Here is a 16947-nt window from a genome sequence, read left to right on the forward strand (position 1 = left end):
TTTAAACACTCAAAGGTCCTTCAGTGGGCAATGGAGAAATAGAAAGCTACACAGCAATAAAAATGAACTATGGCCATAGGATCTGGATGGAGCGCCAGGGAATTGTGCTGAGTGAAGAAAGCAGATCTCAAAGCCTCCGTTTGTGTTCTTGTTCCATCTGTGTGACATTATCAAGATCCTGAAATTGATGAGATGGAGAAGCAGTGTGGGTGCCAGGGACTGGGCACAGGGCCAGGCTGGGGAATAGGTGACGGTGAGGCCCCAGGGAGGGCTCTTGGCATCGATGGACGACTTCTGTTTATTGACAGACAGTGTCTACGGGAAACTTTGCCTATGATAAAAGCGCATGGAACCACACACCCATGTGCACACTCACACGAATAAGTGTGTGTAATTGGTGGTATCTGAATAAGGTCTGTGGATTGCATCAGGGTCAATTTTGTGTTTTTAATAGTCACTGTGATGACGAAAGATGTGACCTCTGGGTGGACTGGGAGAAGGGTGCAGGACCTCACGCGCCCTGTCTCTGCAGTTCCCCGTAATTATCTCAGGGGCAGGTTATCACCGGTGTGGTGCCACACCCACAGGAGGTGCTCAGCACCTTCCCTCTTATTACTGATTAAGCACTGTGACATGATCGCTCTGGGTGTTTTTCAAAAAGCTTAATATTCTGGTGGGCTCTCCCAAATGCTCAAAGTTTTGGGGAGAAAAGCTTTGCCTTCCCCCCTTTCTTAGGCTCTCATTGTCCTTGGGATTTTTCAGGGACTTTTCAGTCCTGTCTCCAGACAAGCAGGGGCCTGGTTTAGTGCTTCCTCTGACTGTGCTCCTGGCCAGGGCAGAAGGGAGCAGGTGACCCATCTAAGGGGAAAATCAGGTGAGAGACGCAGAGCTCCCAACAGTGTGTGTATCAGGCAGGGCACTAGAAGCGATTCCAGGTGGCTCCCGGCCCAGGCTGCACATCAGAACCCCCCGGGGAGTCTGGCCACCGCCCTGACCATGCAGAGGACCGATTCAGCTACCTGAGGCAGGTTTCCAGGGCTGTTCCCTCAGAGTGCCCCAGGAAGTTCTCACTCCCCTTGCTCACTATTCCCCACGCCTGGCAGAGCCCTGGGTCCCCCCGCTTGAGAACGGGGGAGCTCTGAAGGTACCCACCCAGAGGTACCATCCTCATGGACTTGGATGCACACTGTCACGGTGATTCCCGGGAGCGGTCTATGTGAAATCCATTTGCACACGGCACAGGATCTTTCTATTACTTCTTTCCCAAAGCACTTGATATTTTCAAATAAAATGTTAGTGCCTTTCTAGTTTTAATTTTAATTTTTTGCCTGCTTTGCACCCACACCCATGTAATCTCTGAAGGGCGGCGATTCTTCTTGAATGCATTTGTAGCACCTAGGGCAATATGTGGCACAGAGTAAAAGTTCAAAACTGGTGACTGATTATACTCTCAAAGGAAACTGGGCCCCAGAATTGAGAGAGCACATTTCTAAGCATGGCTATTGAGAGACAATGTATGATACTATACTGTAGGCTGTATTCTCAGTAAAAGAAAAATGTTTCAACCTGACCTGGATTCCTGAGATTTGGAGACAGTCTCTGGGCCCTGGGTTCTGTGGGTAGTGGGGAGCTGGGCTGCTATCTAGGGGGAAAATAGCATAGAGGCGGATTTGGCTCTGGGCTTTCCCGACCTTACTTCCTCCCAGGGCACACAATCTAGTCTGTGGTCCATTAATGCCACCACTATGTCCCTCCTGTCTCCAGAAGAGCAGAGAATGCCAGTTGGTCACCTGCAGCATTTGATGGGCGCTGGATTGCAACCTTCTGCCTCCAAAGTGCACTGTGCAGGATTGGGAGTCGCTGAGAGCTGGATCCTGCTGTTGAGAGTGGTCGACAGCGGAGCTCTCGGTAATTAGCTGAGTAACTCCAGATTCCTTGGTTACAGGTAAATAAACCAAGTCACAGAGAAAAGAAAGTGACTTCACAGTGATGTTCACCAGCAGGGCCAGAATGGAAAAACGGGTCTCTTCTTGTTCCCAGAGGCTGGAAGGTGGGGAAATGCTATAGTGATGTGGGACAGGGAGGTGTCTCAGTGTGACATGAGCCTCCTTTCTGTCCCTGAGCTGTCTTCCTCCCCCAGGAGGGATCTCTGCGTGACTCACCTGGCAAAGCAGCCTGGCCCTCTGCACAGCGTCCGGTCACCGAGTAAGGGTCTCCCACAGTGACTACACCCCACTGTGCTCTTGAGCAAAGCCTGTCGCTCTTCCCTGTGTGAATCACCCCGGACCTTGTTGAAATGTGCGCGAATTCCGATGCCATGATCTGGGGTGGGGCCTGAGGCTCTGCACCTAACATCGGGGCCACAGCTGGAGTGGCCATCAGTGAGGCCCTTGCCGTGGGGCTGTGTGGGAATGAGCTGACCCCAGTTCATCAGAGACCCATCAGGGCCAGGTAATGAGCTCTGAATATTAATCTGACCTGAAATTTGCACCAACTGTCCCAAGATTGTCCCTAACCCGAACCCTTTCAAATGTGCAGAGATAAGTGGCGGCAGCCAGGGGTGGAGTGACCTGAATCTCTACTCCAGCTTTTTGTTTCTTCCAATTCTTCAGACCTGTAGGCCCCCCAGGATCTTGTCTTTCCAGGGGTCACCTGTCCCAGTGACCTGTGCTCAGCACATTTCTTGGATTATGGAGGGAATAAGGGACTGGGAAGAGAGAAAAATGTCTGACCTGGCAGTGAGACACCCCTGTGGGATTATGATAAATCATATTTTTGGATATCCTGATGCTGGACTGTGTGTGCCTTTATGAAATAAATCTCACCTGGGACACGGGGCGTATTTTAGAAGTGAGATTTTTTGTCTTTCTTTATGCCATCTCGATCAGTTTTGGGTGTTTTTAATACTCACTCCACAGTAAAAATTCGTGAAACTTCTTCCTTTCCTTTGCTGCAGAACAATTAAAATGCATTGAAATCAGATCACTGCATTTGGTAGTGTGTCTGTATTTAAGCTCCCTGGGTCTACGCTCTCTGGGGAAAGCTTCTTTATCTGCTAATTCTTGAGAAATTTGGTAATAGATTTCAAGCAATCCTTGAGAGTATCTTGATGCATTGTATTTTCTTAGGAAATTATTCATTCCATTCAGGTTTCATGCAGAGATGAACAGATAAGTCTGTTATGATTCTTCCATTTTCTTATTTTTCCTTCCCATTTTTCGCTTCTGTCCTTTGCTGATGTTTTGACCCAGAGACTTAATATTTGAGTTTTTCTTTGCCATTGAGGGGTTAAGGCTTTGATGTTTCCCAGACAGGGCTTAAGCTACGTCCCATACGTACCTTCTCAACTGTCGCTTTTCCCTATGTTCGTCTTCTAGAAACCGCGATGTAGGTCTGCATGAGAGCCCTTTGACCTAAAAGTTGTCTAGGAGAAGAAGTTTTGATAAACCGCAGAAGGGCCCTTTCGCCTTCCGGCCTGCTTCTTCCTTCTGGCTGCGTGGCCTCGCGTTCTGTTTTCCGCACTCCCGGTTGGTTGCTGTTCCAGGTCTGGCAGCTGGTGCTCCATTGACGCAATCGCTGCCTCCTCTCCCTCCCAGTCCCCACTCCGCGTGCTTAATGGGACAGCAGGGGGACCATCTGCATACCCACCTGAGCTCACAGCAGTCCAGGCGCTGAATCTCGCTGACCTCCTGTTTCTTCACTGAGAAATGGTGAGCAGGGTGGGGCTCCTATTTTGAACCTAACCGGAGAGGCAGGCATTTCTAGGTATCTCCGGTCAAACAATCAGGACAAGCTCATTGAGTCTATGTTTAGGAAAGTAGTGTAAGATAATTTCCTCCTTTTTTCCTGCCATTGGGGGTGGAGCCCAGGGCCTCAAGAACCACACCAGGCAGATGTCCTATTACTGGCTACGCTCCACCCAGTCGAGGACAAGCAGGGATGTGGCCGGGGAGGGAGCAGTGGTGGGGAGTGAACCCACTGCCCTGCACTCACCTAGGGTCATTTCTAGGCCAGCTCTCCCTGGACCCATGCCCACGTCATTCAGTGAAGAAAGGACAGGTGTCAGGTGCCAGACGTCATAGCAAGAACCACTTATCCAAATGCTCGACGTGGTGTTAGGACACCGGCCAGACCACATACGTAACAGAGAGCTCCAGACAGAAGAGGGTGAGAAAGCACCCTCAAAAATGTGAGCCACCAGATGGCGCTCCAGGGTCTCCTCCCCAAACCCTGGAGGGGACCATGTCAGGGAAGACCCTACCAAGCATTCAAGGAAGAGTCGATTCTATTGTATGCAATTTATTTTTCTAGGAAAAAAAGGAAAGAGGAAAAGTCACTCAACTCTATAAGGAGAAGATAATTTTGATTTCAGAAGCAGACAAAGGGGGAGGCGATGGTGGTAGACACTACGGTACGGTATCACTTACGGAGGCCCAGGGAGACTTCTACATAAAATATCAGCTCTCCAAATCTAACAGTGCATTAAGACATTTCGTGACTGCGCAGGGTTTATCCCAGGCACACTAGGAAGGTTCAGCGTTAGAAAATCTATCACATTTACTACATTAACAAATGGTAAAAAGAGATATGGTTACCTCCATCTATGCAGAAAAAACATCTGATAGCATTCATTTTTTCTGACTTTAGAAAGTTCTTCAAACATTAGTAATAGGAGGAGAATATTTCTTTAACCTGCGAAGGCTGTATAGCACAGTCTACGTCAAATATAAAACCCGAGGAACTCTAAACTCATCCTCGTAAGGTCAGGAGCGAGACAGAGGGGCCCGATCCTGTTAAGGCTGAGGTGTGCTCCTGGCCACTGCTTTGGGAGAAGGAGAAACGAGAGGTCCAAGCACTGGAAAGGAAGAGATAGAAGTGTCATTATTTGAAAATTACAGGGCAACGGTAGATCAATAACAACTACCGAACCGGTCAGAGTTCAGTGAGTGTGTTACTAGAGGGTGACGCAGAGCTGGGAAGAGCAGTCACCAACAGGAGCACCAACCATCCCGACTTGGGTGGTTGAACCTAAGGCAAAATTTGCGTGCATTCGGCAGAAACCCTTTCGAGTTTCCATCTCCCCCCAGTTGTCCTCTTCTTTCGCGGGGCAGTAGCGGCAGGTGGCAGCTCCCTGAGCCTCGGGGTCCCCAGGGGAGATGCTGGCTCTCTGCAGCACGGTGTTGCCAAGCTCTGATGTTCTGCAGGTTGGGTGTGTTGGATGCACTTGTGACTTGGGACGTTTTCAGTTTATGATGGGTTTATCAGGGTGTAAGCTCACCGAGAATCAGGACTCACCTCTCTATGATCAAAAATGCTATTTATGATAGCAATAAATACTGCGACTATCTGGAGTGGACAACCAAAAATACACTGGACCTATGTGAAGAAATTTTACAATCTAAGAAAGGATTCAGAAGAGAATCTGAATAAATGGAGGCATGGCTTTAATGCAATGACAATATTATCAAGTTCCCCCCAAATTAATTTATAAATTCAATATATTCCCTTCCAAATTCCAGTTGGATTATTATCTTTTTTTTTTTTTTTTATACTGGGGATTGAACCGAGGGGTGCTTAACCACTGAGTCACATTCCTAGCCTGTTTTTTAAAAAATATTTTTATTAGAGACAGGGTTTCAATGATTTGCTAACTGCGTCTTGCTAAGTTGCTGAGGCTGACTTTGAACTCACGATCCTCCTGCCTCAGCCTCCTGAGCCACTGTCTTTTTTTTTTCAAACAACCCAATAAACTTATTCTAAAACCTATTCTAAAGTTAAAATTATCTCTGGTTATCTATATTCTAAAGGTCTACACATAGCTCAGTTAACTTTGTAAAGGAGGAGTAATAAGATATAATCTAACTAAACCAATTCATTAAGGGGAAGACTATTAGTCTTAGGACTTCAGACTATCATTGGGTTTCCAAAATATTCTATTTATATCGTGTGAATAGAAATATTTTATCCATTCATTAGCTGAAGAACACCTAGTTTGGTTCCACAATCCGGCTATTGTGCATTGAGCAGCTATGAACACTGATGTGACTGCATCACTGTAGTATGTTGATTTTAAGTCCTTTGGGTATAAATCGAGGAGTGGGACAGCTGGGTCAAATGGTGGCTCCATTCCAGGTTTTTTGAGGAATCTCCATACTGCTGTCCAGAGTGGCTGTACCAATTTGCAGTCCCACCAGCAATATATGAGTGTGCCTTTTTCCCCACATCCTCGCCAACACCTATTGTTGCTTGTACTCTTGATAATGGCCATTCTAATTGGAGTGAGATGAAATCTTTGGGTAGTTTTGATTTGCATTTCTCTAATTACTAGAGATGTTGAAAACTTTTTCATACATCTGTTGATTGCTTGTATATCTTCTTCTGTGAAGTGTCTGCTCAGTTCCTTAGCCCATTTATTGATTGGGTTATTTGTATTTTTGGTGTTAAGTTTTTTGAGTTCTTTATAAATCTGGAGATTAGTGTTCTATCTGAAGTGCATGTGGTAAAGATTTTCTCCCACTCTGTAGGCTCTCTCTTCACATTATTGATTGTTTCCTTTGGTGAGAGAAAGCTTTTTAGTTTCAATCCATCCCATTTATTGATTCTTGCTTTGATTTCCTGTGCTTTGGGAGCCTTGTTATGAAATAGTTATTTTAAAAGTTGAGAAAATAGTGGCGTCCACATATACCATTCATGCCCTCCTCTAGCATTAAAAATATAACCCTATAATAATGATCAAATCCAGAAAATTAACTTTGGTAAAATACTAACAAGCTACAGACTTTATTTGGATGTCAACAATTTTTTCTCCTGATGTCCTTTCTCTGTTCCAGAATCCAATCAAGAATCCCATGGTCCCAACTGTCTGTTTACTTGTATTTTTTTTTTTTTTTTTTTTTTTTTGGTACTGGGGATTGAACCCAGGGACTCTTTACCACTGAGTCACATCCCCAAGCCTTTCTATTTTATTTTGGAACAGGGTCTCCCTAATTGTGCAGCCTGGCCTCAAATGTTGTATCCTCCTGCCTCAGCCTCCGGATTCTGTTGTAGCTTCTTCGTCTCTTTCAATCTGTAGCCATTGTTCAGTTTGTATCTTGTATGACCTTGGCACTTTTTAAAAGAGTCTTGGCTAGTTTACAGGAGGTCTCTTGAATGAGCTTCATGTTTCCTCTAATTACATTGAGAATAAGTATTTTTGGCAAGAATACCACAGAAGCAGTGTGCCCTTATCAGGGCACAAAATTGGGGTCCACACCTGGGAGTCCTATTGAAGCCAGAATTGAGGACAGGCAGTTAGTGTAGAACAGGAAATCTGGTCCAATTGAGGGTTGGAGGCCATCTGAGTCTGGGAAGTTGGAGACCGCTCCCGGGAGATTGGAAGGTCAGTGTCTCCAGAGCCCTTTTGATCACCAAGGTTAACTGCCTAACTGCCCCTCCCGAAAAGCTGCAGGCAGGGAGTTGCTCATTAATGCCCCCTGGGCCCCCACCTGTCTGAATCACTTTGGCCCTCCTCCTGCCATCTGCTGCTCACCTTTTTGCATCTCAACGGCACTCCTGGGCCTCGTCATGTAGGAAGGAAGGAGAGAGATAAGGGGGAAGAGAACAGGAGAACAGAGGGGAACCTAATCTCTAAAAGATGCAGGGTGCGCTCTCATCTTGGGATTCTAGAACATCAGCCATGGCCCCCTTCTCCCTCCCAGAAGAAGTCTGCGTTACTACCTTTAAATAAAACCTGCTTCATACGCTTGCCTCAGCGTGCTTCTTGGGTTGTTATACTTCAACATCTGAGGAAGCAGAACTTGTCACTGATAAACGGCGGAATCACTATTTCTGATGATATTAACTGATCATTTGATCCAGGTGGTATCTGTTGAGTTATGATTACTAAATTGTTAAAAAAAATTATCATATTTCTCTTTGTAGTTCATAAATGTCACAAGAAAGACAATGTATATACTATAATACTCCATTTGAGTTTTTAAATGCAATTAATTTTCATTCTTAGATAAAGGTTATAATTTTTTAAAATGCCTGCAAGTGCAAAATGAGGAATACGTCTAGCTTCTCTCACGCGACTGAGCTCAGATGCTGGTAGCAAGGGGCCACCGTGAATATCCGCAGGTACGCCAGCAGAACCGCCCACTACCCAGCCCGCGGAGTGGGCTGCACACTGGGGACGGTGAAGTGAAGGAACGTGGCCACGAGACACTTGGTGCTAGTGCGGTTGGTGCTGTTACAGAATCAGCAGGATCCCAAAGACCCTTGAGTGAGAAAACTGTTCTCTGTGATTAGGAATCCGCAGGGGCTAGCGCTGTGCTCAGCTCCTAATGTTAAGGAAAACACGGTAAAATACGGAAAATTAAGGCTCTGGAAAGAGACAAGCGGCACCTGAGATGCAGCAGAGCGAGCTCACTCAGCCCCCGGGCAGGCTCAGCAGGGGCTCCTCCGGAGGCAGAGCACAGCGCCTCCTCAGCATCTTTCATTCGGGCCGACGTCTGGGTTGCAGGACTTGCTCACGCAAGTAGCTTGGACACCTCCCCTGGCTCCAGGCGACTCCGGTGCCTGCACAGCTCCCATGGAAGCAAACCTTGCGGGTGCAGCTGTTAAGAGACAGAAAAGGAAACCTCTTAGGAAGGAGTCCCCACTTCAATCACACTGCTTAGAATTACTGAGAAGAAAAGTTTCCAGGCACATTATTGTGCAGAGAAGGACTCAGTGAAACCCACAGCAAGGAGTGTGGATAGCAGTGAGTCAAGGGGCCTGAAGCCCCGGGGGATCTGTGTGCGCATGCGGGCTGCAATGACCGCCAGGTGTTTGACTGAAAATCTTCAATCGAAAATCAGAAAAAGATGCAGAGGTAAATAGTGGCACCTTCCAAGTACAACTTAAACCTATGAAGCCATCCAGATCCATCCTAAGAAAGTTCATCAGGAAAAAAAAAGATAAATACTATTTCCACCCACTCACTTGTGGGAACAGTTTCTCAATGATGGTGGCTACCAAAAATTTGAAGAGGTCATTGCTAAGAAGGCGTGGTTGGGAATTGCCAGCAGGCATTTGGAGCGCAAGACCTGCTTTGAAATAAGCGGGCTAAAAAAAGACTGCGGGGTTTCAGACGCCCATTGACCTGGTGCGGGAATCTGTTTCCTCCCATGGTTGCCGGCTGTCCCTGGATCTGTGTCTTCCTGATGGGTGGAAACCGAATCTTATTATTGCTTGGATTTGCCTATTGCTAATTACTAGTGTGGATTAATCATAATTACTTAGAATGTTCAGGCTTGTGTGTTTTCTACCCAGTAAATGCTTTTTATATCTGTTGTTCGTTTTTCTATAGAACTATTTGCGTTTTCCTATCAATTAGTAAGAACCCCCCTGAAAACTTTAGATATAAATCATTTGCTTGTTAGATGTGTTGCAACTAGCCCCCCCATCCCCGGTAGCTCATCTTTTTAATTTTCTTTCATGGTGTGTTTTGTCCAAAATTCTACGATTTGGGTGCTATCAAATTTTTCACCTTTTCTTCCACGACTTCTGCATTCTGAGTGACATGAACCATTAGGCAAAGGCTCCTAGTTCTCTTCCATTTGGCTCTTTGTCCGGAAGTTTCAAATGGTAGACATTTAACTTAGCATTTCCTTTTCAGGTGTGTATGAGGCGTTGTCCAGTCATGGCTTTTTATTGTCTTATCTCTGTTGTGGTTGAAGCAGGTAAGTGCACAATTTGATCAATAGTGTTGAAATTTACAGAGATAGACAGCTCTGTGGTTCTCTAGGGGTGGCTCTGTCTTAATTTTTCCAATGCTTCTGCTGATTCTGCCATGTTGTTGAGTAGCCCTGGGTTGTCACGTGGTCCTTTGTTTTCACTTGAGGGAGACAGAAGGTGTGAATCAGCATGGTCTGAGAGTCTGGGCTTGCACGGGGACGGGCTTCAGGAAGACATGATGGATCAGCACGCGGGGAATGAGGCGTGGGCCACGGGCAGGGGCCGCGTGGAGGGGGCCGTGTGGAGGGGCAGAGGCCTTTGAACATGCCAACCTCATGGTTCAGCCAGGGAAAGGCTCCACTGCAGAGGCTGCCCCAGGGAGCCTCCTTGGCTTTGCCTCCAGTCCACGAGAGTACCAATGGACCTGCGTTGGTCTCCGCGGCACAGGCTATGCCGCCCCGCCCGTTCTGGTTCTTTTCTAGTGGACCGGACTTCTAGCCCTGCTCATACGTAGCTCTTGTAGGGTCCGTGGCTCTTTGGAGTTCCAAGGGAATTGGCGAGCATCCCAGCAGCAAGCTCTGGGTCTGGACCTGGGAATCGAGATCCGAAGTCTAGTCTACTAGACATCCTCGAAGGCCACATAACTTTTATTGCTCCACAATTTTCCTTTCTTTTATGAGTTCTGACCATGAGCCTGGTTACATGAATAAGATGTGGGCTGGCATCTGGTAGCAAATTCTAGAGATTCCCATGATGAGGGATGATCAAACTCTTTCACCCTACCTGCTTCCTTTGATGGTCCCTCAACTTAAAAATTCATGAGTATGCAAAATGAGCGAATTAGCAGAACTAATTACCAAACAAACATGGTTGATTGTGTCTTAGAGCCTGAGAATTGGAATCTGGACTGAGTTCTTTTAAAATCATTTCCATGTCTAAGAAACTTGGCCTTCTGGGTAACTCAGTTTGGGCCAAGGTTAATGACGTGCATCACTGTCCCTGTTCTCCAAGGTAATGTGACATTAATAGAGAGAATCTGGTGACTGGATTGTTAACAGAGCAAAGCTATGGTCTTTGCTTTTGATGACTAGTGTCGATATTGCTAGTCTTCTCAGGTCAAGCCAGGCTACCAGTCATCAAAATGTCTACCCTTCCAGCCTGAGATAAAAGGTCTGGACCTTTCCATCAGCAGATTCCTGGCCTTGAAGGATCAACCCCGATGGTCAGTTCTCCCCTTTTATCACCATCGCCACTTGCTGTGCTTTGGAAAGGATTTGCTTGTGCTTTGTAAGTGCTGGGAGTTTGGTTCCCAGTGTGTGATCTTGGGAGGTGTTGGGACATTTAGGGGGTAGGGCCTAATGGGAGCCAGCCAGGTCACTGGGAGCACTGACCTAGAAACCATTTTTAGTTTCAGTGAGAAAGTGTTGTTAGAAAAAAAGCAAGGCTGGCCCCTCTCCACTGTGGCTTTCTGTCTTGTACACAATTGCTTTCATGTCTTCTCCCGCTATGGTGACACCATTCACCTCGAGGCCCTCAGCAGAGGCTGAGCCATCTTGGACTTTCCAAAAAATTCCAAAAAATGTGAACTAAATGAACTTTTTTTCTTTATAAAGTACCCAGCCTCAAGTGTTTTGTTATAGGAGTAGAAAACAAACATGCACCTCCCTATTGCCTCTAATTTCTCTTATACTAATTCACACTAAAGTTTAAACTGGGAACCTTAGAGTGGATACTGAGAGCTGGGAAATCTGGGAAAGGCTATATTCTCTGAATGCTAGGAAGCTACTGAAAGGTCAGGGCCATGTGAAATAAGACACTGAGGCTAAGGAGGATAGTCAAAAGCCCGGATTATGCCGGCTTGTGCAATCTTCACCTGGGCATGAAAAGTTCAAATTATGTCATGGGCTTTTGAGTCAGTGAAAATGTAGCTCTCTGGGTGTGTCCTTTGGATCTCTGGGCATCTCCTGGTTTACTCCTACCCTTGGCCTTCATGATTCAAGCGTCCACCAGATTGCATGGGGTCTGAGAACCATTTGGTAGAGGATCCTTCTCCCTGAGAGCTGGGAATCAATCCTACAAGGGCCTTCACTTAAGCGCCCAGGTCCTCGCTGCGGCCTGTGCCTCTACCTCTGGGATACCTCAGCGGCCCCCTCCCTCAGCCCGCTGACGTAGGCCTGCCCGATTCCCTGCACTCAGTTCCATTCGCCTGCGATTCCTAGGGCAGGTTCTGTCTCCCAGGTTGGATCCCAACTGAAACAGAGAAGCCAGGTGACGGAAACTTCAGATGCTACCTTGGTGAATGTCCCCAAGAGGGGACCAAGACTTAATGGAGGGAATGTTCAGCAGGGCAGAGGGAACTCAAGAGAGGTGACACTGGTTAAGCCTGACTGTGAATAGGCAGGCGTCTGAATTCATTATCACTCTCTCCTGTGATAGCAGACAAACAGAGATGGCAGGATTGGGGCCTCGACGGGAAAGGATAATGCTCTTCCGAGGCCAGAAAGTAGGATGGAGGGCCAGGCGGTGGAGGGCCAGCTCCCAGTGCCAGGACCCTGAGACCTTGTCCTGCCAGGGCCTGGAGTTTCCAGTCCTACCCACCGAGGGACGTGTAACTCGGAGCACAGAGTCAGGTGGATTCTTTGTCTTGTGAATTCACAGGAAGAGCGCCACAGACAGCGGAAGGAGAAAGCCGAGTACAACGATTTATTAAAACGAATCCAAGCAAAGCTGCCACACCGGGAGAGTGCTGGGGCTTCCCGGGGTCTTAGGTGTGAGGCGGTCACAGGCACTCACGTGGCCTTGTGTCCATCAGTGCGTCCACCAGGCACTTTTCCTTCTTGGGAGAGGCCGTGGGCTCCAGGTCACGCGTGTCCCTGTTTAAACACTCCTCTTTGCCAGCCTCTCGGCAGAAGCCTGCGGCTGCTGCGGTGTCGCCTGCTGGAGGAGCCACATGGGCGAGGGGCCGTGTTCCTACCTGCCGAGCCTTCTTTCTTTCTCCTGACTTCAGCATGGCCGGAGGGCTGAGCCTGGGAAAGTCCCCTTGCTTCCCCTTTTGAGAAACCCGGGGTCTGTCATCGCCTCTGTTTCCCGAGGCTGGCCTGCGGGGCTTGGCTCAGTGTCTCTTTCCCAGGGAGCCCAGACGAGTCACTCTTGTGCTGACTCCACGGTTTCTTCACCTGAGCCTCCCAGACCTTCCAGCGGGAGGGACTGGATTTCTTTCCTGTTGTACATCTGTCACACCCACCAAAGGAGCCGGAGCCTCCCTCTCTGCTCCTCCAAATAAATGACCCAGACTCTGCCAGTGACTATCGCTGCTCTTGGAAGCTACCGGAGCCACACTTGGTCCCCTGGGCTTTTGGTAAGGGCTGCTCCGGGCAGGCACACCCTAGCTGGAAAGTCCTCTAACTCTGGGGCCTTCTGTGTCTGGGGCTTAGTGAAGGGCCGGGGCTCGAGTCCGGGGTGGGACTCACTGCCTCTCTTGGGGAATTTTGGGACCTCTGCAGAGTTGCCCTGGCATGGGGCGCTCGCTTGCCCCTAGTAGAAATGGATGCCAAGGAGGCGGAAGGACCTCAAGGAGGAGGAGACGCCGGCAGCAGAGGCCTGTGGGAATTTGAGGCCAAGGGTCGTGTCTGGCCCTGGGTATTCCAGGGAGAGAATGTCGTTGGCTGGATCTCTGGGTGGAGGAGAGTGCGGCCTGCTCCCTCTCCCTGAGACCGTCGGGAGGTTCTGTCCCATAGGAGGCCTCATCTTCTGAGAGCTCCGTCTCAGGCAGGCGTTCGCTCCCGTAGAGAATGAGTGCCTGAGGCCCCGTGTCCTGGGAGGTCCTGGAAATGTGTCCCAAGCTCACCTGTCACTGTCCCCACAGGTTCCCGCAAAACACAACACCACAATGAGGGACACTGGGAAACAAGTGTCTGAGGCAGGTGAGTTGGTTGGGGTGCTAGAGGCCTGGCCACCACTTTCGCCTCTGTGTCCTCTGGACACGGGCGTCTCTGCCCCTTCTCGTGTGCGGCCCATACTGCGTGGGGCTGTCTCCCTGCCCCCGGGGCCATGGGATTCTGGAGGCAGGGGATAACGGCTCATCAGTACCGGGCTGGTCCCAGCATCGGGCCCTCCAAGCCACAGCCACAAAGGGTGGCCCGGTCCCCGCACCAGGTACTGTGGCTGCTCGTCACCCTCCTCGCCAGAGCCCACAGCTCTGCTGGCAAGGCTGGGGCGAGGGGTCCCGAGAGTGGCCTCTTCCGGGTGTGAACCCCGGTCCCCCTACGGGAGCCTGGTGTAGGCGGTCTTTCTCGAGAGTCCAGTGAAGCAGCCTGCACTTCATGTTTCTTCATTCATTTTTCCCTTCCAAACACCAGCATTCATGCCTCAGACTGGGGAGGTCTCTGATCTGTACCAGCAGGTGTGGATCCTGCAGGGAGAGACCCTGGTGATCGTTCCACGGAGCAGCAATGTGACTTCAGGTGAGGGTCCACCTGTGGCTGGCGCCCCCCCCCCCCGTGTGGCCTTTTGACAGAGTATGAGGGCAGATGTCCACTGCACGGGAGGGGGGGCTGTATTTAATGGCAGCGTGTGTTCCACACGAGCTGGAAGAGAGGTTTTGAATGCTGTCACCACCATGAAATATGAATGAAAGGTCCCCTTACGTCCCCTGCTGCATACCGCGATCATCACATCGTACCCCATAAATATATGCAATTTTGATGTGCCCGAAAGAGTGTGACTTTCAATGGGGCCCCCCTGGAAGGGAAAGAATCTCATAACTGTCTGGGAAGAAAAGCCAGAGAGGTTTACTTTAGACTAAAGAAATCAGGGTGGAGGAGCTCCTGGGGCTTGGGAGGGCCACCTCAGCGGTCGGAAGCAGCTCATCTGTTCTGTGCAAGAGGAGCAGCTTGACTGTGTGGCCTCGAGGGTCCTGGAAGGACTGAGGAGACACCACAGGAAGGCAAACTCCAGCAGAGCTTGCTAGGGGACAAAGCTCTGGGGATCAGGAGGGGATTGGGGCAGGGAATGCTCGTCTCCAGATGTTCAGGCTCGGGTGTCCCAATCTCAAGGGCAGGTTGGCCATCAGCGTCTCTGTGTGCTCCATTTACCGGGTCAGTGACTGCCATGTGGGATGGGAGGGAGGGTGGGTGCATGTGGCGGGTGGATGCAGTGGTTGGACAAATGGTGGGCTTGGTGTGGCAGGCATCATACTCTCCAGGGGTCTTCCGGCCCCACTGGGAACACAGGATGCTGCTAACTCCATAGTAACTATTAGAACTGTTCAGAAGGACACTAGGCCTGTCCTCTGCTTATCTTTACAGTCACTGTCGCGATCATCCCGTGCAAGTACCCAGAGTCCCTTGAGCAAGACAGAGGGGTCCCCATCTACTTGGGCATCCAGGATCCAGACATGTGTCTGTTTTGTGAGGACGTCGAAGGACAGCCCATACTGCGGCTGAAGGTGAGTGACGGAGAAAAATAGCATTGAAAAAAACCATGTTTCTTTACGAGAATCTTACTTGGTAAAAGGTTCTAATTTTAGAATTAAAAAGGAAGGAGACGTTCTCCTTTTCCTAAGCATATGCTCAGCAGGACGGGGTCAGTGTGGGCAGGATGCTGGCCTGGACTGCAGGGTGGTTTGTGGAACTTCCATCATCCCAGTGAGTAGGGATTGGTGGGGGGGAGGCAGAGGTGTGGTCTAAAAGGAGCGGACGCTCTTCCATTTGTGAAACTGCACCTCTCTGCCCAGCAGAATGCAGGGAAAGGAAGGAAATGACCCAGGAACGAGCCCAGATGGCAGAGGGGTGGGAGTCGAGGTCACTCTGGCTAGGATGGTCAGTGAGGCTGTCCCTGAAGAGCTGGCATCTGAGCTGACACCTGGGTCCTGGGGAGGAGCCCGCCTGGGCAGGTGTGGAGGCAGAGTGTCCAGTCAGGGAGCGTCAGGCCCCTGGGCGGCAACACCTCGGTGTCTCTGAGCTACAGGCAGAGACAGGTGTGGCTGGAGCAGAATCTGCGTTTGGGGAGAGGTCAGAGGTAGGGGTGGTGAGGCAGGTGAGGGTTGGAGAGGGGAGAGGTCAGAGGTAGGGGTAGTGAGGCAGGTGAGGGTTGGAGAGTTGAGACCAGGCTTTGTTTGGATTTTGTGGTAATTACAACAAAACTTCATGCAAGAAGTTTAAGCCAGAAGAGAACTCGGTTTCATTTATTGTCCTTATTTTAGTTTAAAGCTTGCTCAGCGGCTTTGTGGAGAACGGTTGATTGGGAATGGAGTACATTCCAGGAGAACAGTTAGGAGGTGGCAGTGAGCATTCCAGCCAGAGATGCTGGTGCGCTGACCGGCAAAGGCCCCGTGTGCAGGGTGGGGGGCACCCGCCGGGGCTCAGTTCCAGGGGTGTTTGGAGATGGAGTCCTCAGGCCGTGGTGCTGGGTCAGATGATGGGAGAGAGGTCAAAGGAGATGTCAAGGATGACTCCTAGGTGTCTGGCCACCCAAAGAGTTGGTTAAATGACGGGAAGCCATTGCTGAGTAACGGAATCCCACGTGAGAAACCCCGACTCCGGGTGGAAGGTGCTGGAATTATGAACCAGTCCTGGGTCTCTTGAGATCTTGCACATACATGATCTACTTAATAAAACTTATTTTACCTAAATAAGCTGGCTGTCCTTGGCTGGGACAGTTGCTCTTCCAGGTGTTGAGCTCACTGTTGGGCTGTGGTCAGCGAGGTCATTAGCCAACCTCTGCAAATTCACATCTTTGTCCTTCAGTCCCTTGTGGAGAGGAGCGCCAGCTCACCGTCCGAGGGCGGCCTCTGGTTCCTCGGCCCGCCCCCGGTTCCTCGCTCTGGATTTGAGGGTGGGGTTGGGAGCCACTCTGAGGCTCTTGGAAACTTACTTTTCCAGTCCTGCTAACAGATGGGCAAGGCTTTCTTGAACTTTGAAAGGGTTATTTATTGGTTGTGTGCAAAGTACTTGCAACATTTCTAGCAACTTCTTTTCCACCCCTTGGGTGTTCTGTCCCACATTTCAGGAGCAGAAGATTTTGGACCTGTACCACCAAGCAGAGCCCGTGAGACCCTTCCTTTTCTACCGCGTCCAGGCTGGTAGTACCTCCACCTTCGAGTCCGTGGCCTTCCCAGGCTGGTTCATCGCCTCCTCCAAGAGAGGCCAGCCCCTCCTCCTCACTTCCGACCTGGGGAAAGTGTACAACACTAACTTCAATTTGGATTTAAAGGCTTGAACGCCGCATGGGGTGGTAGCTCGGTCAGAG

At 49.5% G+C, this 16947-nt stretch overlaps 1 protein-coding gene across 1 annotated transcript; it reads left to right on the forward strand.

The window, feature by feature from the left end:
• Positions 1 to 13569: 13569 nt before the first annotated feature.
• Positions 13570 to 16917, forward strand: Il36g (interleukin 36 gamma). Its single transcript, XM_047538265.1, has 4 exons — positions 13570 to 13622; positions 14058 to 14162; positions 15006 to 15145; positions 16708 to 16917. The coding sequence occupies exons 1-4, from the start codon at positions 13589 to 13591 to the stop codon at positions 16915 to 16917; spliced, it is 489 nt and encodes a 162-aa protein (XP_047394221.1). The 5' UTR covers positions 13570 to 13588.
• Positions 16918 to 16947: the final 30 nt, after the last annotated feature.

The sequence above is a fragment of the Sciurus carolinensis genome, unplaced genomic scaffold (genome assembly GCF_902686445.1).
Source record: "Sciurus carolinensis unplaced genomic scaffold, mSciCar1.2, whole genome shotgun sequence".
Lineage (NCBI taxonomy): Eukaryota > Metazoa > Chordata > Mammalia > Rodentia > Sciuridae > Sciurus > Sciurus carolinensis.

Excerpts from the sequence above, each read along its gene's own strand:
- Il36g (XM_047538265.1), top strand. The coding sequence starts at position 13,589 with ATGAGGGACACTGGGAAACAAGTGTCTGAGGCAG. Across the intron at positions 13,623-14,057 it reads GAAACAAGTGTCTGAGGCAG|CATTCATGCCTCAGACTGGG; the intron begins GTGAGTTGGTTG and ends TCCAAACACCAG. Across the intron at positions 14,163-15,005 it reads GAGCAGCAATGTGACTTCAG|TCACTGTCGCGATCATCCCG; the intron begins GTGAGGGTCCAC and ends TTATCTTTACAG.